We start from the raw sequence: 25,231 nt of genomic DNA, 5'->3' as shown, positions 1-25,231 counted from the left end.
GACAGGACTTGAGGGTGACCAATGAACGTATCAAGGCTGTGGAGAGCAGAGTGAGTGACATAGAAGATCAAATGCCCCCAGTTGCTAGGGATCTTAAAAGAGCAATAAATGATGTCTCCCTGCTGTTTGCAAAAACCGATGATCTGGAGAATAGACTCCGCAGGAATAATGTCAGACTCATAGGAGTCCCCGAACGTGCTGAAGGAAGGGACGCAGTGACATTTTTTGAAACTTGGTTTAAAGAAAAGATTGCCAAAGATAAACTGTCCTCATTATTCGCAATAGAAAGGGCACACAGGGTGCCGTTCCGTGAGCCGCCACCAGGGGCGCCGCCCCGACCAATCCTGATCAAAATCCTTGACTAGGGGCAGGGCAAATTACGGGGGTTACATAAAACGATAACCTTAATACACATCCCCACCATTATCTTAACTTACCCCTCCCACCATACACCTCCCTTTTTACCTTGAAAGAAGACATGACACCTGCTAACGTTGGAATAATGGCCACAGCAGCCTTTTATTGAACAATAAATAACATGTCAAACATAATACCAACTATTTAAACCCCGATAACTCCCACCCAACCTACTAACATACCCATCAGGTAGGTCATGGATGGCCCAGCAGCAGTATGAAATATTGGTCCCCCTGTCGCACCGCGCCGACTCAGGGCTGGCAAATATGCCCCAATACTGCTTCCCAGAGAACAAATATTCCTCCGCCTAAGCGGTAAGCACCACCAACCATGCCCCATCTCCTTGCAACCTAAAGGAGAGGGGATTGCCACCTTCAAGATCTCACCTCCAACACCTCCTCACACAGTGCCATCCACGACCACCCCTCCGCCACCACGAGCGAGCTCGACCCCTTGAACTCGCGAGTCCCGCCACACATCAACGGCCTTCTCCAACCCATCCTGAATGTCACAAGACCACAGATCCATCCCCACCCCATTAAGGTGCACCCCATCACTGTCCATAAAACCTCTAGTAGGGATTTCCAACTCCCGGTGACGGACCACAATGCCCCCATTGCGAGCCACAAAGCGAGACACCTCGCGATTAACCCGCCCACGTGCCCGATTCAGCTTGTCAATAGAGCGCGCGTGCTTCCACACGAACCTTGCCACTATCTCGGACCATACCACAATCACGCCGGGGAACAACGACCAAAGACGCAACAGATCGCACTTAATGTCTCTTATCAGATCCCTAGAAGATCTGACGCCGAGGTCGTTGCCCCCGACGTGAAGGGACAGAATATCAGGGGGCCTGTCCAACCTGGAATAGTAGTGGACTTCTGGCAGAACTCCACTCCACAGCATGCCTCCTATTCCCATCCAGTGAACCTGAACCTCTGCCCGCGGGAAACCCAGTTGCCTTCCCTCCGCCCGGATGTCAGCACGGCACGCCCCCCTCCGAACAAACGAATGGCCGAGAATCCACACCAAGCATGCCGGGCCTAAAACAAAACACAAAACAACAACAGCATGAAAAACAACACCCCAGGAAAATCAACACATTCAAAGCAAATCTAACCTAACATAGGACCGAAACCTAGCGGACTCCCACCGACCAATCTGGCGCACAACAGATTCTCCCAACCCCCAGCGAACCGCCTCTGTCGCCGCCCCAATCCGAAAGGAGTGGGAAGCGAACTCCCGTGCCAGAAGGCCCAGTCTCGCCAAGCACTTCCGGAACACCGACACAAACTGAAAGCGCGAGAGCGCTCTCCCATCCCTATGAATCAAGAAGGAACCCCCCGCACCCCTAGGTCGAACCGCACTGAACAACCGAACGCTCTCCACCGGGCACACCACCGAACCGGGAACCGCGTACAACAGCACCCTCCTCCCCCTGCCCGCCTGGTCCGTCTTGGAGCGCCGCAACCAACAGGACACATATCCCTGCCCCAGCACCACATCCGCCAGCTGCATCCCACCCAGGGTCGCACAAGACGAGCTGACCAACTCCCCGATCCTGAACGCCCCAAAGAACGCAAGCGAAAAGGCCACCCTAAATAAAAGGCGTTCGTAAACATCAAAACAAACACCATCCAGATCCCCCACCAATCGTCCCAAAACCTCAAAGGACACCGGCCGTCTCCCGTCCCTAGACACCCGCGACCGTCGATACCCCCTCACCGCCTGCCGGACTACAAACTCCTTAGTCCAATCACGCACCCCAAGCAACTTAAACCAATATGCCAACCCTGACAATTTTCGAACCATCCCCGCACCCGACACCCCGGCCCCAAACAAATCACCAATAAAACACAATAACAAGGGAACGAGCTCACCACGCACACCATCCACCCCCCACTGCCCACAGAAACTCAGCCACTCCTGCCACGCCACCGAACGACTCCTCCACGTACTCCCCGATACGGCTTGCTGCATCAAACCAAACGCTGTCCGGATACCACCTCCCACAAACAGCTCGGAACGGGCTTCCCCTGTTGCTCCGCCTCCGGGGCCAACAAACGGAACCGATCGAACTGCAAACGAGAAAGTGCATCGGCTATAGAATTAGCAGTCCCTGGCAGATGACACGCCAGCACCCACGCATTCAGTTCCAGCCCACGCAACACCAGGCGCCGCAGCAATCGCACCACCGGCGGGGAAGATGCCGTCAGACTGTTGACAGCCTGCACCACCGCCAAGTTGTCGCAACAAAAACGAACCCGCTTGTTCCGAAACCTGTCACCCCACACTTCAAGCGCAGCCACAATCGGGAACAGTTCTAACAGGGCCAGGTTACGTACCCATCCATTCTCCCGCCAACAATCCGGCCACTCCCCAGCAAACCATTCACCACTCAAATACGCTCCGAACCCAACCGACCCAGACGCATCAGTGAACAGTTCCATATCCACAGTCCGAATCCACTCCTCCCTCCACACCGACCGGCCATTAAAACACACCAGGAACTGCGCCCACACCTGCAAATCTGCCCTGTGATCCGCCGTCAGCCGTATCCTATGCATCGGCGAACGTACCCCCGCCGTGGCCTGCGCTAGCCGCCGGCAAAAAATGCGCCCCATTGGCATAATGCGGCAAGCAAAGTTCAGCTTGCCCAGCAGCGATTGCAACTGCCGCAAGCGAACCTTGCGCAGTTCCAAGAAACAACCCACCAACTCCCGCAGCTCCACCAGTTTGTCACCAGGAAGTCGGCACTCCATTGCCACCGAGTCGATCTCGATACCCAAAAAACGGATGACCGTAGCCGGGCCCTCCGTCTTTTCCGGTGCCAATGGAATGCCGAACCTGCAGGCCACCTGCTCAACCGTATGCAACAGAAGGGAGCAACAAGTGGACTGCGCCGGACCAATGCACAGGAAGTCGTCCAGGTAATGCAACACCGACTGCAAACCCGACTCCCTGCGCACCACCCATTCCACAAAGGTGCTAAATGTCTCGAAATGTGAACAAGAGATTGAGCACCCCATAGGAAGACAGCAGTCCACATAGTACGCCCCCTCCCAAACACACCCCAGCAAATGGAAACATTCCGGATGCATCGTCAAGAGCCGAAAAGCAGCCTCAATGTCGGTTTTAGCCATTAGCGCCCCCGGCCCGCACCGCCGCACCCATTCCACCGCCTTGTCGAACAACACGTATGAAACCGAGCAAACTTCTTGCTCAATCCCATCGTTAACGGACAACCCCGCCGGATACGACAAATGGTGAATTAACCGGAATTTATTAGGTTCCTTCTTGGGCACCAGCCCTAAAGGAGAAACCCGCAGGTGGGGCCACGGCGGGTCCGTGAACGGACCCGCCATCCGCCCCAGGGCCACCTCCTTGCCCAATTTGTCGCCCACCACGTCCGGACGCAACCGTGCGGACTTCAGATTTGGTGGGCGAAAAATCGGAGCCTCCCTCGAAAAGGGGATCCGAAATCCCCACTGGAAGCCGGTCACTAATAATTCCGCCGCCGCCCGATCAGGGTACTCATTTAGATACGGACGCATCGCCTCTAGGCTCACTGGCGTCCGACCCTTTACCGCCAGTCTCTCCACTACGTCCTTTCTGCTTCTTGAAGCATCGCGATTGGGGGTGGTTCCCCCCGCAAGTTCCGCACTCATGCTTGAACTTGCACGAGGAACCAAAACGACAGTGCCCGTCGTTATATTGCCAGCAACACCCTGGCCTCTGGCCGGCCGAGGTTCCGGTCGATGATGCCGAACCCCCGGCCCCAGACCGAAACGGCTGCGACGGAGCGCGCGCTGCTGTCATGAGCCGCATCCACAAGGCTATATCCTTATGGTCCCACCTCAGGGATGGGCGAACCGCCTTGCGCTGCCTGAACTGCTCGTCATACCGCAGCCATGCCGTGCCACCGTAAACCCGATATGCTTCGCCTATCGATTCAAGGTAGCAAAACAGGGCCGAGCAGCATTGAGGAGCCTTCTCCCCCACTACGCTAGCCAAAATGGCGAAAGCCTGAAGCCAGTTAGAAAAAGTGCGCGGTATCAGCCGATACCGCCGCTTCTCCTCCTCCTCCTTCCTGCTGTCATCAGGCTTTCCCTTATCTAAATAAAATTTTTCGAGGGGGAGCAGGGAAAATATTTCCACGTACTCACCCCGCCAAATCTTCTCCCGTACCTCCTGCTTGAGGTGGGCCCCCAGGGGCCCCTCAAAGCAAACGTACACCTCCCCACGCGCCGCGTCATCCAACCGCACCGAAACCTCCGAAGCCGCGACCCCCCCCGCGGTCGTTGCTCCGACTGCTTGCGCTCCCCGCTGCCACTGGCACCAGCGCACCACCCGCCGCCCCGACCGCCGACGATAACGCAGGCGCAGCGCTACCCCCCACCCAGGCAGTAACCGGAGACCCTACACCCCCCCGGGCCCCCGCTCCCTGCGACCACATCTCACGCATACCAGCCAAAAACTGCGCAACTACCTCACCCATACCAGCAAACTGACCCCCACCACCAACAGACCCCTGAACCCCGGCTCCACTCGCACCCCCACCACTTACACCACACGCCACAGGCAAAAACGACATGGACCGTGACTCACCAGGCTGACTCTGGACGGACGCCGGAACAGCCGCGACAGAGGATGCTACGCGCCTCGGCGAATCGCTGACAACTTCGCCGTCTTCCAAGGCCTCGATGTCATCTTCCGGTGACGAAGCCCTCTGGTCCTCACTGATGCCCCCGGCGCCAGGGGCCAGGCTCCCACCCTGCCCCTGCACCTGCAACGAATTGGGGCTGCCGCTGAACAGGGGGACGGTCGCTGGAGAAGCACTGCGGTAGGCCCCTTGCCGCCTGGACCGCCTGACCTCCCCCCGCACTTCTGCCGACCTCGCTGGCAGGGGTGCCACCCCCTGGGAAACCCCCTCAGGCTGGCGCCGGGCCCGGGTGCTCACCTTCGCCCCAGACTTCCTATGGGGCCTGTAGGAGGACTCGCTCCGTCCTCTGACTGCCCCCTGCACAAGCCGGTGGGAGGGGCCAGCCGCAACAGGTCCCGAATCAGCAGCCGGCACCGAGGAGGCAGAGGCTGCTGCACGTGCCTCTCTCCCCGCACCGGAACCCCTCCGCGCTCCGGGATTCCTCCCAGCAGCCCTGCCGGACCGGCGAGGAGAGGACCGGACAGCAGGAGCTGGAGGGTCCTGGACAGGGCTCCCTACGCGGCGGGAGCGGCGGGGCAATTCGGGGCTCAGCCGCTCCGGCGGGCGCCGGCGGCGTACGGGGGGTGCGCACCCTGGGAGCTTGCCGCCCCCCCGTTCCCCCTAGTACCTGCAAGAACTGCTCCTGCAGCCATTCCGCCCCATGGCGCGCCGCGGCCTCCCACAGGGAGGCAGAGAAAGCCTCTCGGTCCATCCTGCAGCAGGAGCAGCACGTCGCTTCAGGTCCGGGACAGAGGAGCTGGTAAGTAAGAAAACCCCTCCCCCTGCCTTTATACCTCATCCGTGCTCCCCTCCCCGACGCTATCCCCTGCCCCCCTATTGGCCTCTGCCCGCATCCCCACTCCCCCTGCTCCATCCCCTTTCCCCACAGCCTGACCACGCGTTGCCCTCATGCTCACCTCGCCTAAGCCCTGTTAACCCCCTATTGCCCACCCCTTCATGTCCGGGCTGCAGCTATACTGCGCCCGCTTACGCCCTCCCTACACTTCCGCGACAGGGATGCCATTTTGAGGGCGGCCAGAGACAGCAGAGAACTAGTTATCAACGGATCAAAGATATCTATCTCCCCTGACTTTTCTGCAGAAGTCCAACACCGCCGTGCCCAGTTCATGGATATCAAAAAGCGATTGCGTGCACTGAATGTGATATACTCTATGCTGTATCCTGCTAAACTCCGTGTAGTGGCACTAGGTTCAGTGCACATGTTCGACACTCCAAGGCACGCTATGGAATGGCTGGATGCTAATGAACGCGCTATTAAACAGGATGCAAGGACTCGCTAACAATCCTGTTACCTCTGATGGGCCGTTAACCGTAGCTGCAACTTTTGCCGGATTGGCTTTACTCTGGGCTCTGATATATTGCATTACTCTGTTCTTTGGGATATATTTTATGTTTTATGCTGGGCTGTTTACAGTCTCCTATGGTAACGGGTGGCAGGGGAGCGGAAAGAGGGACTTAGCTTTTTTCCATTCTTTTTCTCTTTCCCTGTCTCCTTGCTGCTGTTGTGTATCTGCTTACTGCAGTGCGAGTTTGCACTGTAATGGCTCTCAGGTGCCCTATGGTCTCCAAATATGAGACACTGCTTACAATGTTTGTTTTTCAGTTACAGCTAATTGTTCAGTTGTTCTACCACACTATGCCACTAGAGGTCCTGTTTGCACTGTGCTGTGGGTATCGCTTTACTATGCATTTTTTGATGACCCCTAACCTGACTATCTCTCCTTGGACTAAGGTTATTATCTCAACTGCAATGCTATGGCTTATAAAGTACACATAACGGCATGGAATGTAAGGGGGCTGGGAGAGGCTAGTAAGAGGAGTGCTGTTTTTAATGCCCTGAAAGATTACCAACCTGGAATTATTTGTTTATCCGAAACCCATCTCTCTCGTGACACAATGTCTGTGCTCACGAGTAAGTGGATTTCCCACGCTTATCACTCCGTGCATACTACGTACTCTCGGGGTGTGTCTGTTTTAATTCATAATAAGCTGCCCTTCACCTGCCACACTTCTTTTGTGGACGCTGAAGGCAGATATGTATGTATTCACTGTACGATTTATAGAGTATCGTTTATATTGGTTGCACTGTATATCCCCCCCCCCCCCCCCCCCCCCTTATAATCAGACAGTTTTGAGGAAAGTCCTGCTCTTGGTGTCTGGTCTCCCTCCGCTGCCAACATTGCTAATAGGAGATTTCAACAATATGATGGTTCCTCGCCTTGACAAATTTGCTATAAATAGTATGTCTTTGTCAGACTCCCTGACCCCTATGGCCAGGATGGTGGCGGAGGCAGGATTAGCCGATGTTTGGAGATTGCGGAATCCCGCTGTCCGACAGTTTTCTTGCTATTCCAGTTCCCGCAGATCCCTATCGCGCATTGACTTAGCTATGGGAAATGATGCCCTGCTACCTTATATCCAAGACGTTAATTATTTGCCCCGTAGCATCTCGGATCACTCCCCTCTATATATTCGATTGCAATGGGGCCACATAATACCTGGGGGTTGGGGACCATTATGGAAATTAAACCCCTTCTGGCTATGGGGGAGGCTATTAAAGATTTCTTTGTACACAATGTGGGTTCAACAACTGGGGCTATGGTATGGGATGCCATGAAAGCTTATGTCCGTGGGCTTTACATACAACGGATTAACTAGAGCCCTAACTAAATCATATGAAATGAGGGTGGCGGAGACTGAATCGGCATATGTTGCTGACCCTTCCCTTCGCTGTCTTGGCAATTGGGAGGAGGCGCAGTCTTTACTAAAGGAACACCAGCTAAGTGTAGCGGAAGATAAGAGGTTCTTTACAAAACAGGCCTATTATCACGAAGGGGAAAGCACGGGCCATATGCTAGCAATGGTTGTTAGAGCTCAGTCCGGGCTGTCACATATAGCTGAACTGGTGTCGCCTCTGACGGGACGGGTTACGGATGATAAGGACATTCTAGCGGGTCTTAGCTCCTTCTATACAGACCTATACACTTCAAGACTGTCGGACTCTGACAGACACGGAATAACTGACTTTGTCACGAATATTTCTCTCCCTACTCTGACACCTACTCAGACTCATGACTTAGACGAACCAATCACTACTGACGAGTTGGAACAGGCCTTGAAGTCCCTAGCTAATGAAAAGGCCCCGGGGGTGGACGGGCTGCCTGGGGAATTCTATAAACAGCATAGTGCCATCCTCCTTCCACAACTTTTGAAAATGTTTGAGGAATCTCTCCAAACCGGTAATCTGCCACCATCCCTTAGAGAAGCCATTATTGTGGTTATCCCTAAACTGGATAAGGACCCTGCCCGAGTCGTATCGTCCCATCTCTCTGCTGACTACTGACGTCAAACTATTGGCTCGGGTACTGGCGGACAGATTGACAACTGTCATAGAATCCCTTAAAAACTCTGATCAGTCAGGATTTATGCCCAATAGGTCTACGGCTCAAAATATTAGGCGCCTGTATATGAATATCCAGGCTAGGGATGGGAGTGGTAGGACAGGGGGGGGGGGTGTTAGGGCTGCGGTGCTCTCACTCGACACTGCGAAGGCTTTCGATAGCGTTGAGTGGGAGTACTTATGGGCTGTTATGAGACACATGGGAATAGGGGAGGGGTACATGAAGTGGGTCAAACTACTGTACGCTAATCCAACTGCTCGTGTTCGGGCTAATGGAGGTCTGTCTGATTGTTTCTCATTATATAGGGGTACGCGCCAGGGGTGCCCCTTCTCCCCACTTTTATTTGCTATAGCTATAGAGGCCCTGGCATCTCTTATACGTGACTCCCAGGACATAATAGGGATCCCTTGGGGGGGGGGGAGGGGAGGAAAAAGTTTCTCTATACGCAGATGATATGCTGCTGTGCACTAATGACTATGAGAAATCAATAGGCCCCATAATGTCCGTGATCTCCCTCTTTGGCTCCTATTCCGGTTTAACTATTAATTGGGACAAGTCAGTGGTGATGCCTCTAGATTCGCCTTCACTGCCCCTTCATGCCCCTCAGGTGCCCCTGCAGAGAGTAGAACGATTTAAGTATCTGGGGGTTGTGGTATCGGCGGCAGTAAGAGATTACATCCCAGTCAATCTTGGCCAGATACTTCACAGGAGTGCAGCCAAAGTAGACACACGGTGTAGACTTCCCCTTTCGGTTGTGGGACGGGGTAATATTAAAATGATACTTATGCCCCAACTGTTATATATACTACACAATGCCCCCTTATGGATACCGGCTAAGTATTTTAAAAAAATAAATACTTTATTTAGAGAGTTAATTTGGAAAAAGAAGACCGCTAGGCTTAAGCTGGAAACGCTCCAGCGCCCCAAAAATGAAGGGGGTCTCGCCATACCTGACCCGTTTCTTTACTATCTAGCAGCCCAGTTGCAACATATGAAAGGATGGGGAAAAGCTACTGAGATAGGAGTAGTGGGCAGGATGGTGATGTGGGTAACTGGGCAGGTGACACCTCTAGCTGCAGTGGATAGTGGGTGTAGAGATAAATGGGGCCGGATGTTACCCACTCTTAAATTACTTGCTAAAGTATGGAACGTGGTGAAACAGCAATTGGGACTACAGGGGTTCACGGACTACTCTCCATTATGGAACAACCCCGCCCTTCCAGAACTATCTGGTCTAGAAGGTTTTTCCTCCTGGAAGCAGATGGGTATATACTATTTACACCAACTCTGGAGGGAGGGATTGATAGTGTCCTTTGATGTACTCAAGGACTCTTATCTACTAACAAATAGGGAGTTTTATAAATACTTGCAAATCAGACACGCTCTGCAGACGCAACACTCACTGACTCCTCTAGCTGTCATTTCCCATCACGTGCTAATGGAGGTGGGGAGCAAGGGGCTGGTGAGAGGAGCCATCTCTACGGTATATATATTTCTCCTACAAAGTAAAATGGCTAAAGCGCCTCTAGCGGTCAAAGATAAATGGGTGCAAGATATAGGCCAAATTACTGATTCCCAATGGCAAGAAACACTGGAGTTGACACCCGTTTTGTCTTTATGTGAAGCTCAATGGTTGCCACAATTATTCTTGCTTCATCGGGTTTACAAAACTCCACGCGTTATGCACAGGATAGGCTATAGGCAGACATCCCAATGTCCCCGATGTGCTATAGACGATGCACATATACTACATATGTTTTGGGAGTGCCAAGCCCTAAACGACTATTGGAAGGGGATACAGGACATTATTAGGAAAGTATATAATTTAACGCTACCCTTGCTAACTACTCATTATATCCTAGGGCTGCTAGAGGCGCTACAATGGGATGATTATACTGTGTTGGGTGTTCAGAGAATTCTGTTCCAGGCCAGAAAGACTGTAGCCTCTAAATGGATTGACTCTGAACCCCCTGCCTTAAGTGAATTTTTAAATAGAATGAACATGGTTATTAGACTAGAAAAGGGTGTGTATGCTAAAAGGCGGTGTTCCCGCAAATTTGAACTCTGGAGCCGGTGGCTTGATGCTCCGGGAATACCCAGCCCAACTCTCTTACGCATATGTCGGAACCCTCTCCAGCAATTTCTCAATGCCATGAGCAGATAATGTAGTTGAAGCCTATTTAGTGGTCTTACTGCCCATAATTCCAGGTGCTCACAGATTACGCTCTTATACTCTTGCAGATGGCAGGCGTTTACCTGCGATGGTTTTCTATGAGGTCTCTACAGTATAGTGTGAATGGTCCGGCTACTGTTGACCCGCTAGATAAGTAGAATTATAGCCTATATTTGCTTATTAAGTTTGGAGGTTCTCCCTCCGTACATTTTTATTGTTATGTACCTTTAATCAATCTCTCTGACCATAATGTGCGACACAGGAGTGCAAGCATATCTGGAGGAAAACACAGAAAAAGGAGTGGACTCATTGCAGTCATGATTGTTTATTCTTGTAGTTATACTTGATATCTTTGTCTACAAAGTTTGTACTGGAATTGTACCCTGTAACCTTTCTTTAACTGTTCTTTTGTCCGTACTGCAATGAGTTGGATAATAAAAAGTTAGCTGATTAAAAAAAAAAAAAAAAAAGAAAAAAAAGAAGATTACAGCTGCATCCGATTACCGGATGCACCACTTCCCTGGTGTCTAGTGTGGTTTATCGCTACTCCGGGATGTTGTCCTGGAGAAGCGATCCACACATCCTCACCCGGCTGGGGTCTCCACCAAAATGGCGCTGATCCCGGCTCGGCACTCGGATGCTTTCGGCTACTGCAGCCGAAAGCATCCAAGTGCAGATCTCATTGATCTTTGCTGTATAACTATACAGCAAAGATCTCAATGAGAGATCAGTATACTTATACTAGAAGTCCCCCAGGGGGAATAACCCTAACCCCAGGGGGAATAACCCTAACCCCAGGGGGGCTTCTAGTATAAGTGTAAAAAAAAGTGTTATTAGTAAAAAGCCCCCTCCCCTAATAAAAGTCTGAATTACCCCCCTTTTCCCATGCTTTAATAAAAGTAAATAAATAAACAAACATGTTTGCTATCGCCGCATGCGTAATTGTCCGAACTATTACTTTATCACATTCCTGATCTCGCACGGTAAACGGCGTCAGCGCCAAAAAATCCCAAGTTGCAAAATCGCGCATTTTTGGTCGAATAAAATCCAAAAAAAATTTCATAAAAAGAGATCAAAAAGTCGTATATGCTTAATCAAGGTACCGATAGAAAGAACACATCATGGTGCAAAAAATGACACCTGACACAGCCCCATAGACCAAAGGATAAAAGCGCTATAAGCCTGGGAATGGAGCGATTTTAAGGAACATATATTTGTTAACAATGGTTTGATTTTTTACAAGCCATCAGATAATATAAAAGTTATACATGTTATATATCGTTGTAATCGAAACGACTTGAGGAACATGCATAACAAGTCAATTTTACCCCAGGGTGAATGGCGTAAAAACAAAAAAACCCTAAATAAAATAAATGCGTTGTTTTGTTCAATTTCACCACACATTAAATTTTTTTGCTGGTTTCGCAGTGTAATTTATGCAAAAATTCAGCCTGTCATTGCAAAGTACAATTAGTGACGCAAAAAATAAGGGCTCATGTGGGTCTCTAGGTGGAAAAATGCAAGTGCTATGACCTTTTAAACACAAGGAGGAAAAAACTAAAACACAGAAATGAAAATTGGCTCCGTCCTTAAGGGGTTAAAGGGAAGTATTTTAGTTTTTGGCCAATCCAATGCTTTATATACTCTATGAGAGGTCCAAAAAGATTGCGCTCTTCAAGAGCAGAACAGTTGCTTAGAAAAAAATAAATATTTGTATGTTTCTGAGCAGTAACGGCACAAATTGCTTAAAGGGTCACTAACTTTTCAATATACTTCTCCCAAACTTGTTTGTTTACATAAGGAGTTGTCGTATTTCTGGTTATATAGCTGATACATTATATGAAATTTTTCACTGACAGAGCAGACATAGTGGCTGCTACCCACCACAAAGCGGCCAAGCCGTCCCGCCTTGTAATAATCTTGGTTTTATTCTATTCTTTCTTATTGCCTTTGTACCTACAGTATGCTTGAGAGTTACATAAATGCAATATACGACACAACGTTGCACAAAAGGGTCAGGAAACCCAAAACACAGAGTGATTCCCTGCCAAATCAGGCAGATATCTCCCTCTGTAATGGTGCGTTTACACAGACAGATTTATCTGACAGATCTTTGAAGCCAAAGCCAGGAACAGACTATAAACAGAAATCAGGTCATAAAGGAAAAGACTGGGATCTATCCTCTATTCAAATCAATTCCTGGCTTTGGCTTCCAAAATCTGTCAGATAAATCTCTCTGTGCAAACGCACCCTAATAGAGAGTGATCATCACTCCATGTAATAGATTTTACGCATCTAATTTCTGATTACAGCAAGGGCTGCGTGGACAACACAGTGAGCTAAATCTGTACTCTCTTACAGCACAGGTTAGGCAGTCTAAGGCCCCATTCACACTATGGCATCAGCACAGAGATTCTGTGCGGAACCCCCCCCCCCCCCCCCCCACACACACACACACACACAAACACACGGACTCAGTGCCGAATTCTGCCTTCAATGTGTTTGAATGGGAGGACTTGCGCGCCTCTCAGCTTGAAGAATTGACAATACAAGCAGTCTACGGAATTCAACTTCCTGTAGCAGAGACAGGGGCAGAGCGTGTGTGGCAGCCCCTTCATTCTAGCTATCGGCATAGAAACATAGAGGAAACATAGAAGATTGACGGCAGAAAAAGACCACTGGGTCCATCTAGTCTGCCCTTTTAGTATTTTCTTTCTTATTATCTTAGGATAGATGTATGTTTATCCCAGGCGTGTTTAAATTCTGTTATTATAGATTTACCAACCACCTCTGCTGGAAGTTTGTTCCAGGTATCTACTGCTCTTTCAGTAAAATAATATTTTCTCACATTGCTTCTAATCTTTCCCCCAACTAATCTCTGTGTGTCCTCTTGTTCTTGAGCTTAGTTTTCGATCATGTCCCCCCTTTCCCTTCTTTCCTCCAGACTATACAGATTCAAATCCTTAAGTCTTTCCTGACATGGTTTATGCCTCACACCCTCCATTTTTGTAGCCCGTCTTTGGACCCGTTCTATTTTATCAATGTACTTTTTTAGGTGAGGTCTCCAGAACTGGATACAGTATTCCAGATGTGGCCTCACCAGAGCTCTTTACAGCGGGATCACAATCTCCCTCTTCCTACCGGTTATACCTCTAGATATACACCCCAGCATACAATATGCTTTCCCCACCGCCTGGTTGCACTGGTGACTCATTTTAAGGCTGTCAGAAATCACTACCCCTAAATCCTTCTCTTCTGAAGTCTTTTCCAACACAGTACTGCCGATGTGATACTCTGATAAAGGATTTCTCCCCCCCAAGCGCATTATTTTACATTTGGAAACGTTAAACTTCAATTTCCACTGTTTGAACCACTTATCTAGCAAAGCTAAATCATTTTCCATATTACTGACACCTCCAGAAATATCAACCCTATTGCACACTTTTGTGTTGTCAGCAAACAGACAAACTTTATCTACTAAACCTCAGTCAGTATTTTTATCCATCCCTTCCCTGCCAAAAAAATGTCTTCCATCCGGAGTCCCCCTTTAAATAATTCACAAAGTCTTTAAAACAGTTGCTAGTTGTTGCGGTCACTGAAGAGTTAACCTGTAGCCGATGTAATAGAGTCATAAAGGGTTTAGCATTACCCCCTGATCCTAGGCTGCTCTGAAAGATGATACCAGGGGTTGGCTCCCAATGTTTTTGGATTTTATGGCTTCATGTGTGTAGATACAAAAGAAAATACAAATTCATGGACATCATATAGTAGCCTGAAAACTGTAGGCTACTGAATATTTCATGGAAATAAAAGTACATTTTCTTTAAAAAGTCTTATTACATATTTTATTATGTCATCCTATTTTGAGTATATACATATACAAAAGGTAAAATGTGTATCCCAAACCTAAGTGCAGTATCTACTACCGGTAATGCAGGTATCTATTAGCAGTTTTTCATACAGTTGAAAGGTGAGGCATGTACACAGCTGTATGACGGCTCACTATAACCTCTAGAAGCGTAAAGGTCCCTACATTGCCTTGGTATGCCTCCCATTTCTTACAGCTTTAGGCTATGTCCACACTACGTAAAAAACACGGCCGTATTTCATAACAACGGCCGCATTTGCGTTATTTTGAAAATAACGCCCGTTGTTTGCCCAAATACGGTCGTTATGAAATACGGCCGTGTTTTTTACGTAGTGTGAACCCGGCCTTATTGTACAAAGCGACCCATTGGCTTCATGTGCAGGGATAGCACACTAATCTTCCCAAACTCGCAAGGTTCTGCAGAGAATTCTGCAGCCCCAAATGAGACTAAAATCGGACAACAGGCCCTTCAGATGATGCACTTGCCATTTATTTAATGAAAAATTTTAGCTAAAAAAAAAAAGTCACTAATAAGTAGTACTGTAGCTATGCAATTACACTACAAAAGTCCAATATGGCCCCCTTAATTCATAACAACGTTCTTTCTTCACAAAATCATTTATTTACAGATGAACACATTGGGTGGGGGGATTTATCAAGACTGACATCTACGGCGGTCATAAAAATATTCCGCCAGTCCAGAGGCACACAGAATTTATGTGGAGACCCATGCCTCTACATAAACCCCTTCCCAATCCCTCTGAGCTGGTGTAGATTACCTTGGCAAGCCGGGTGTTAATAGTTGTAAATGTGGCGCACGCAGAGGGCAAATATTTGCATAGTTTTTGCACGACACTAAACGGTTGCTCAACAACTATGTGACTATTGAATGTCTGTACTGCTTTTGTAGCATGAAAGATACCCCCCCATTGAGTCAGTCTTCATTGCTACGACATGTCAACAAACACTGGCCTTCAGATTTGACACTGAGTAGTCACACGGGGTAAGATAGGGTGAGCAAGAAAGCCATGCTTTGGAATAATAATGGCTGATCTGTAAAAGCCTCAATTTACACAAATAAAATACTGTTACAGCGCCACCTATTGGCAACTTTTTATACTATACTTAATCAATGATTGGCTAGTGCATTATGGTAAGTGCTCGTTGGCCCATTTCAATCTTTTTTGGAGCAGCAGTACCAGGGTAGCAGAAAGTTAACATTGCTCTGCCATGTACATTAGCACTAATTCTGTTTAAGAGCATTTTTTATGCCAGAAGGTAGAAGATAAGGAAGCTGGAAAATAGTTGACAATTGTGACACAAGAAATGGAGATATATTGCTCATACAATGCTGACCACATAGGAAAGGCCCAGCCGTTTAATGCAGAAGCTGTATAAATAAGCCATCAACAAACATTTTAAATAAATAACTTCATGTATAATAATACTGAAATATTTTTTGGTCATTTTGAGCAGATGATTATAATCCTTTGGACTGATTCTTATTTCTGAAGTGTGCAGAGATAGAGCCCAAGAACCTGTACATTTACATATTAGATAATCACAGTTATTTCTTACATAGGTGCAGTAAAGTTAGAAATAGGTCTTACTTGGGTCTGCCAAGGTATCAAAAATGATCAAATTGCAGTCGTCTTAATTTTCTTTAGGTACATTTGCTTTAAGATTTGCCCTTGGATAGAACGGCACCAGCGTAGGGAAGAGAGTGTTGCGGTCCTTGCCTTGAACCATGGTCTGGTTCCCGTATCTACGGCACCGTTCGATTCATAGGCACCATCCGGGGGGAAGCACTGGAGGCAGCCCAGCTTGTCCCCAGTGGGAAGAAACCCCACCCCTCTATGACGCGGCGCCTTTAGAATCAATGGAGCCACATCATAGAAGGGCTGGGGTTTCCTTCCACCGGAGGCTTCCCTGCGCTGGTGCCATTCTATCCATGGGCAAAACGTAAAGTGAATGGGTACATTTGCTTTAAGTTGGTGAAAAAAATGAAGGCAGTTCTATGAGAGATGCTGTTGTTAGATTTAAAGCAAATCTGTCAGTTCTGTTTTCTGCTATGAGCTGCAGACACTGTTGGATAGATGTTAAAGAGACTCTGTACCCTCAATCTGTCCCCCCCCCCAAACCACTTGTACCATCAGATAGCTGCTTTTAATCCAAGATCTGTCCTGGGGTCTGTTCGGCAGGGGATGCAGGTATTGTCATAAAAACAACTTTTAATCCGGCAGCACTGTGTCTAACGGCCGGGGCTTACATTTGTATATGCATTAGGCTGGCACAACCTCTCCGTCCTTCCTCCCCACCCTCCTCATCATTAGGAATAATCCAGGAACATTCACTGCTGTTTGAGCTTTACACAGGTGTATTAACGATCCAGCCCATGTTCATTATGCACACAGGTGGGGAATAGGAGGCAATCTGCCTGGAGCATTCCAAATGATGAGGAGGGCGGGGAGGAGGGACAGAGAGGTTGTGCCAGCCTAATGCATATACAAATGTAAGCCCCGGCCGTTAGACACAGCGCTGCCGAACATCCCCTGCCGAATGGACCCCAGGACAGATCTTGGATTAAAAGCAGCTATCTGATGTACAAGTGGTTTGGGGGGGTCAGATTGTGAGTACAGAGTCGCTTTAACTGTACCTTCCCTGGAGCTGAGGGTGGTTGCAAAACGTATAATATCCACCTTTAATTTCTCAGCCAAAAGTCAAGGAGCCAGAGCTAGGTTGCCTGGTACACCTCTTAACACACCCTTACCTCCTAGCACCTTTTTGGATGGATTTAGGGGTCTTTGGACATTAAACAAGGAGGGGCTGGGAAGTGAGAGTAAGCAAGGAGGTGTATCAAGTTCTTGGGCAGCTTGGCTTCGTCTCCTTGGATGACAAATTAAAAAAAGTGTATATTATAGGTTTGGTGACCACCATCTGCTCCACCGAAGACAAAGTTCGCCTTATAACATAAGAGCTATCAAACAGTGTCCACACTTGATTGCAGCAAATAGAGCTGACTGATTCCCTTTTAGTTGTTTAAGGAAATTTTGATATAGTGTAATTGTAATAACTATATTCAAACATGGGAAAGTCAAGATTGTAAACTTTCATCAACTTCCTAAAGAGGATAGGAGAAAGCATTTCCAAGTAACTTATGGTTATGTCTTCATTTGTACGGGATTCATTAGAATGTTGTTTGATTGCGGGGTATTTCATATTTGGGGGGGCCCCTATGGTCCTTAAAACATAATCTGCATCCTGCTCTAAAGTTTCAAACTTGCCAATAAAATCGTATTGGATATTACACGGATCGCAAAGCTGATACATAGGCTTCCAATGAGTGTCTCTGTAAAATGGATTTTCCTTGGTGATAAAGCGGGCAAAATGTTCAAAAGTAATATTTGCCTTGGAATCAATAGCAACCAATTTTCTGATCATCTTTGGAAACACTTTAGTGTAATACTCCGAATCATCCGAATGAAGAAACTTGTCTCTGTAGGCAGAAACAACTCTCTCTATGGGATCACGAGTGATCATCACTTTTGTATAATTTGCTAGAAGCTCTTTTTGAAGGGACGGAGGATAGTTGCTTAACTTGATGAGTAGTTTTGAGGTATGTAACTGGTCATGTTTGAGTTCATCTACATTGAGGCCAAGAGATTCGTTCAGCTGTAGAATTATTCTCTTCCAGTTAGAGCAGCCCACCTTGGGCACCTCGCAATATATAAACTTATGACTGTGTTCCACATATAACTGAGCGGCTACATTGCGGTCCAGCACAAAGGAAGATTTAGTGAGATTATTCCTCTCACATACAGATCTGACATTAGCTTTCCTGTGCTCCACATAGGTTATAACTGGAACAGAAAAAATAATAATGAGTTTGAAAAATAAATATCTTAAGCTCTATTCACATATGCTTTGACTTGGGGTTGGGTTTGGCTGAGGGGTGGCCCATCAATAAACATACTCACTATGCCATAAAAACATTCTGACTCTGTCATTGATAAGTTACATTGGTCACTTAAAGGGAACATCTCAGCAGTTTTTAGGCTGGCTGAACCATGGGTCATTTGAGTGGTCCCAGGCAGCTTCTCCAGCTCCACTCTTTTTTTCCCCGCCATGGCCAGGGAGGAGTTGGATGAAAGCAAAATCATCCATATACCTCCCCAGTTCCAGCATTGGGGCACGCATCATGCTGCTCCGGTCCCCTGGTCACTTCCTGGTCAGAGATCCGGATGGAGATAAGACATTTCAAACCCGCTAAGCCATTCAGTGGCAGAGATGGAACCCTTCTACAGCCGTTGGTTAAGAGGGCTTGCAACGTCATGTCTCAAGCCCCGTCTGAGACCAGGAAGTGGCCAAGGACCAGGGGACTGAAGCAGCATGATGTGGGCCCCAGTGCTGGAACCAGAAGGAGTTGGATGAAAGCAACATCATCCCTATACCTCCCCGATTCTAGTGCTGGGGCAAGCACAACGCTGCTCTGGTCCCTGGCCACTTCCTGGTCTGAGATGGGGCATTGCAAACCCGCTTAGCCATTCAGTGGCAGAGATGGGACCCTGCTACAGCCTTTAAATGGCTTGCAACGTCATGTCTCAAGCCCTCTCTTGGCCCAGGGAGAGGCAGAGGACCGGAGCAGCATGATGTGGGATCCAGCACTGGAACTGGAGAGGTAAGTGGATGTTGTTACTTTCATCCACTTCCTCCCTGGCCATAGTAAAAATGTGGCCTCCTGCCCGGTGTACCCCTTTAAGACTATTTACAGACTTGCACCACTTTTTCCTTTCACATTACATTGAACTCATAAAAATAATTCTTGTAAACAGGACCCTTTCTGACAATGGAAAGCAAGACTAAAAATGTAATCAACTTACCTTGTTTGTTCTCCGATTCATCACCGTCCCAGCGCAGCCATGAGAAACTGGCCATATATTCCAAATCAGTATTATTATGCATAGACTCTAAGCCTAAAGATTACACCAAATGAACAAGATGTTATTTTTTGTCTTTCATTTTGTTGAGCTTTTTTGTACTGTTGCACATGAATTCGTGTTTTGTATTTCACATTTTAGTCTAGTTTTACAATCTTTGAGTCTTTATTTTCTACGCATCATTTGTTTCTTGATCCCACACATATTTCCCTTTGTTCTGCACGCTTGCATTCTGAAACTAAATAATTTTGTGTAAATCCATCTCAAGTTACCTGTTGCTTGGAGAACCAAACACGGGATTGTGTAGCACAGGCATGCATTTTAAGCTAGAACTTCCTGTTAAAAGTCAAATATTGGTCTTACAGAAAGAACCTCAAAAGGCATAACGTCAGTCGACATACTGAACTAACATACCTGAAGAATATACAAAGGGTGTCAGGAAGAGGAAAAAAATGTAGACATCCCACAATGATATAAAATACTTGTTCTACTACTTGTATGCAGTTATTACTGCTGTGTTAGGCCATGTTCACACAATCTATCTTCTGCATAAATCACGTCCATTGTTGCAAATTGCAACAACGGCAGTGATTTGTGCAAAAGATACATTGTATTTTAAAGAATGGAATCTCGGCCGAAGCGTATACACAAAACTGACAGGTCATTGTATAGCTGCCGCACAGACATGTCAGCTCGGCCGTACTCTCCGTTGTGTGCAATGGTGAATTGGGATGCGGGTGCACACGGGTGCGCCTGAATTCCAATTCAACAGAAATGAAGATCATCTGGCCGGTACTGCAGTATTGGCCGGGATAATCCCCACTGACACCGGCCGTTTTGTGACACGGCCGGGTCACAGAACAGCCGATGTCATACTACGTGTGAACGTGGCCTTAGCCTAGATAAATGAACTAGATATCTGTTGAAATATTGTGCCAAATGTAATACACTAAGGGGGCTGAGTGAAAGAATATGTGTAGATGGTGTAAGCTTTGCTTGGGAAAACCAAATTCTCCTTTTGCCTTCTTTTTAAAAAAGACAAGAGCAGACCAGTAAATGTTAATTTAAAGGGGTACTCCAACGGGGGGCATTTTTTTGCTGGGAACGGGGAGGAGGTGGCCGAGGGAAAAGACGTCCACTCACCCACCCCCCGCTGGAGAACCCCTTTAAAAAAAAAATTAAATCATTTAAAGTGGTAAAATTTGAGGAAAAGTAAGTCAAATGGGTTTAAAGGGTCTCTCAAAGCAAAGTTGGTAAAAATTTAATATATACAGTGGTAAAAAAATAAGTATTTGGTACACTGCCAATATTGCAAGTTTTTCCACCTACAAACTATCTATGGAAAATCTATGAAAAATTCCAGAAAATCACATGGTTTGATTTTTAAATGTAGAGTTTCAGGTCTGGAGACTGGCTAGGCCACGTAAGAACCTTAAAATCATTCTTATGGAGTTACTCATTAATTTCCCAGACTGTGTTTCAAATAATTGTCATGCTGGAAGACCCAGCCATGACTCGCCTTTATAGCTCTTAGTGAGGGAAGGAGGTTGTGGGCCAAAATCTCTAAATACGTGGCCCTATCCATCCTCCCTTCAATTCGGTACAGTAATCCTGTCCCCGTTTGCAAAAAAGCACCCCCAAAGTATGATAATTCCACCCTCATGCTTCATGGTTAGGACTGTGTTCATTGGGTTGTAATCATTGTTCTTCTTCAGCCAAACGGCAAGATGAGTTGATACCAAAAAGTTCTATTTTGGTCTCATTTGACCTTAGGACCTCCCATGCCTCCTCTAGATCATCCAGATTGTCATTGGCAAATTTCAAACAGGTCTGGACATGTGGCTGGCAGGAGCAGGACCTTGCGTGCCCTGCAGTATTTTAATCCATGACGGTGTAGTGTGTTACTAATGGTTCCTAACAGTCTCTTTGAGACTGTGGTCCCAACCCTCTTCAGGTCATTGACCAGGTCCTTCTATGTAGAATTTTTTCAGAATTATCCTTACTCCACTAGGCGAGATCAGGCATGGAGCCCCAGGCCGAGTAATGGTGCGTTTACACAGACAGATTTATCTGACAGATCTTTGAAGCCAAAACCAGGAACAGACTATAAACAAGGATAAGGTTATAAAGGAAAGGCTAGGATCTATCCTCTTCCTGGCTTTGGCTTCCAAAATCTTCCAAAATCTGTCAGATAAATCTTTCTGTGTAAACGCACCCGAAGATTGACATCGTCTTGGGTTTCTTCAATTTTCTAATAATTGCACCAACAGTTATTGCCTTCTCACAAGCTGTTTGCATATTGTCCTGGAGCTCGTTCCAGCTTTGTTCAGGTCTACAATGTTGTTCCTGGTTTCCTTAGACAGCTCTAATGCATTGGTGTAGCTATTGGGGTCGCAACAGTCTCCACTGCAACCAGGCCTATATGCTGGGGGTTATGCCTTCCCACCCCCACATGCTATCAGTCTGTCTATCTCCAGGCTTCAGAACTACAACCCCCTACAGCTACAATATCCTGCTGGCAGTTCATGGTGGGAGTTGTAGTTTTGAAACAGCTGGAGAGCCACAGGTTGGGAAACAATGATCAGAGGATAGTGACACCATACATGAGCATGAAACAATGGACCAGTACATAAGGGGGCAGACAGTGGCCCAGTACATGAAGGGGGAGATAGTGGCATAGTACATGAAATAAGAGACAGTGGCACAGTACATGAGAGGGCAGACAGTGGCACAGTACATGAGGGGGCAGACAGTGGCACAGTACATGAAGGGAGAGAAAGTGGCACAGTACATGAAAGGTATACACAGTGGCACAGTACATGAAGGGGGAGATAGTGGCTTAGTTCATGAAATAGAGACAGTGGCACAGTACATAGGGGCATTGGCACTGTACACAAAGTAACAGACCATGGCATAGTACATGGGGACAGTGGCACAGCACATAAAGAAGCAGACAGAGGCACAGTACATGAAGAAGCAGATAGTGATACACTACATGAAGGGCAGACAGTGACAGAGTACACAAGAGGGGTACTGGCAGAGTTCATGAGGGGCAAACAGTGGCACAGTACACTAGAGGGGACAGGGGCACAGTACACTAGAGCAGTGATTTTAAACCTTTTTTGAGCCGCGGCACACTTTTTATACTTAAAAAATCCCGGGGCACACCACCAACCAAAATGGCACAAAATGACACTTAAACAGTACATATTATACATATAGTTAATAATATAGATTCTAAATGTATTTATACTCACCTGGGCTTGTTTTCTTCTCCCCCCTGTGCTTCTCTCCTGTGCTTCTCTCCACCATACTTCTCCCCCCTGCTTCTCTCCTGTGCTTCTCTCCCCCATGCTTCTCTCCTGTGCTTCTCACCCCCATGCTCCTCTCCACCATACTTCTCTCCCCCTGCTTCTCTCCTGTGCTTCTCTCCACCATACTTCTCCCCCCTACTTCTCTCCACCATACATCTCCCCCCTGCTTCTCTCCACCATACTTCTCCCCCCTGATTCTCTCCTGTGCTTCTCTCCACCATACTTCTCCCCCTTGCTTCTCTCCTGTGCTTCTCTCCACCATACATCTCCCCCCTGCTTCTCTCCACCATACTTCTCCCCCCTGATTCTCTCCTGTGCTTCTCTCCACCATACTTCTCCCCCTTGCTTCTCTCCTGTGCTTCTCTCCCCCATGCTTCTCTCCTGTGCTTCTCTCCACCATACTTCTCTCCCCCTTGCTTCTCTCCCCCCTGCTCCTCTCCCCTGTTTCTCCCCCATCCCCAGGTTTCTCTCCCCCATTGTTTCCTGTTTTACAGGGGCACCATAGTTTGGGGAGCTTTCCCCGCGGCACACCCGACCATGTGTCGCGGCACACTGGTTGAAAATCACTGCACTAGAGGACAGTAGTATAGTTTATTTGGGCATGGTGGCACATTATTATGGGACAGTGGTATAAATCTTTTGGGCATGGTTAAACTGTAAATTAAGGGACAGTGACATCATTAAATGATGTTACCAATTTTGAAAGTTGACACTTGAAGGTACAATTAGTTTCTTCAGTAAGCTAACCTCACCTTATCTCTAAGGTGACACAATTATTCAGATCAGGGATCACACATGTGGTATTGTGAGACAATACCACAGGAATAGTAAGGTTCTAAAGACATCTGGGCAGCAAACATTACATACAGTAGATGAGAGGTGACCTGAAGTCATCTTCATGGCAGCCTGAGCCAAATGAAGAAGAAAGTGAAAATAAACGATTTCGATCAGAGAAAATATCACCTGTGAATCATTGGATATAACAGTTTACTCTGCCTCTGACTAGGGAGGGGCACTAAAATTTTGAACCAGGGACCACAAGCCTTTAACGAAGGCCCTGCTCTTTGCATTTGGCCATGGTGGAGCGGTGGGAGTTCAAACAGGTGACATTAATAAAAGTAATGAGTGCAAAGTAGGAGGGCTTCTTATGGTGCATTTACACAGGCAGATTTATTTGACAGATTTTGGAAGCCAAAGCCAGTAATGGATTTGAAAAGAGGAGCAATCTCAGTCTTTCCTTTATAACTTGTTCTCTGTTTATAGTCTGTTCCTGGCTTTGGCTTCAAAAATCTGTCAGATAAATCTTGCTGTGTAAACGCACCATTAGGGCGCATTCACATGCTCCGTAGATCACTGATGCTATGGAGCGTAAAGCTTTTAGCCGGCTTAGGGAACTCCTGGCATCATGTATTATTATGATGCTGTGAGAAAGTATTAAAATCTTACCACTACTCTAGTGACACAGCCGCGTGGACTGGAAGAGATTCTGAGCTCCCGGAGTCATAATGATACATGAGACACCGGGACTCCCTGATGCCGGCCCACAGCTTCATGCTCTGTAGCCTCCGTGATCTTTAAGGAGAAAACTAACACGTCTGTGAGAGCCAGAATTCTTGCTGGTTGGCAGATTATCAGATACTAATTTCTTGCAATAAAATGCAAATGTAAAAATCATAAAATTTTAAAAAAATTTTTTTTACCTCTAACTGCAGACAAAAGGTTTCTGTACTTTAATATTTAGTTTTGTTTTTCTATTAAATAAAATACCTTTCATGTACTAATAATAATAATAATAATAATAATAATAATAATAATAATATTTATTTGTATAGCGCCAACAGATTCCGCAATTATTAAAAAAAAAAAAAAAAAAAAAAAGAACAATGATTTTCTGGAATGTTTTTATACAGTAGATTGTCTCTCACAGTTGAAGTGTACCTATGATAAAAAATTTCAGACCTTTCCATTCATTGTAGGTGGGAAAACTTGCAAAATCGGCAGTGTACCAAATACTTCTTTCCCCCACTGTTCATATATGCATATATATTATAATATATATATATATATATATATATATATATATATATATATATATATATATATACATACACACACACATATATACACATACATACATATGTTAAGGATTATGCACATGCTGTTTCTGGTAAAGTAAGTTACATCACTCCACTATTAATCCCTCCCATGGACCTGATCACTGTGATCTTGCTGTTGCCATGTAAAAGAGCACACACTTTTACATAATCCCCTTGCCTTCACATGTAGTGAAAACCCAACTGCTAGTACTAATCAGACAGATCAGGATATCACATTTCAACTGAGCATGATTGACCCACCTCATTGAATGTCAAAAGGCAGGTCTATATGTCTCAAA

General features: G+C 46.9%; 1 protein-coding gene across 2 annotated transcripts in view; it reads right to left on the bottom strand.

Annotated features, from left to right (window-relative positions):
- Positions 1 to 17,147: 17,147 nt before the first annotated feature.
- Positions 17,148 to 25,231, bottom strand: part of LOC138770864 (carbohydrate sulfotransferase 9-like) — a 65,086-nt gene continuing 57,002 nt past the window's right edge. For both annotated transcript variants that reach the window (XM_069950132.1, XM_069950133.1), the window contains exons 3-4: positions 19,466 to 19,558; positions 17,148 to 18,445 (exon numbers count right to left, since the gene is read on the bottom strand). In XM_069950132.1, coding sequence (XP_069806233.1) covers positions 17,625 to 18,445; positions 19,466 to 19,558 — 914 coding nt within the window. In that variant the 3' untranslated portion in view covers positions 17,148 to 17,624. The remainder of the gene's footprint in view (positions 18,446 to 19,465; positions 19,559 to 25,231) is intronic.

The sequence above is a fragment of the Dendropsophus ebraccatus genome, chromosome 13 (genome assembly GCF_027789765.1).
Source record: "Dendropsophus ebraccatus isolate aDenEbr1 chromosome 13, aDenEbr1.pat, whole genome shotgun sequence".
NCBI lineage: Eukaryota > Metazoa > Chordata > Amphibia > Anura > Hylidae > Dendropsophus > Dendropsophus ebraccatus.
The sequence above is the reverse complement of the archived record's forward strand: the minus strand, read 5'-3'. Positions and strand labels throughout refer to the sequence as shown.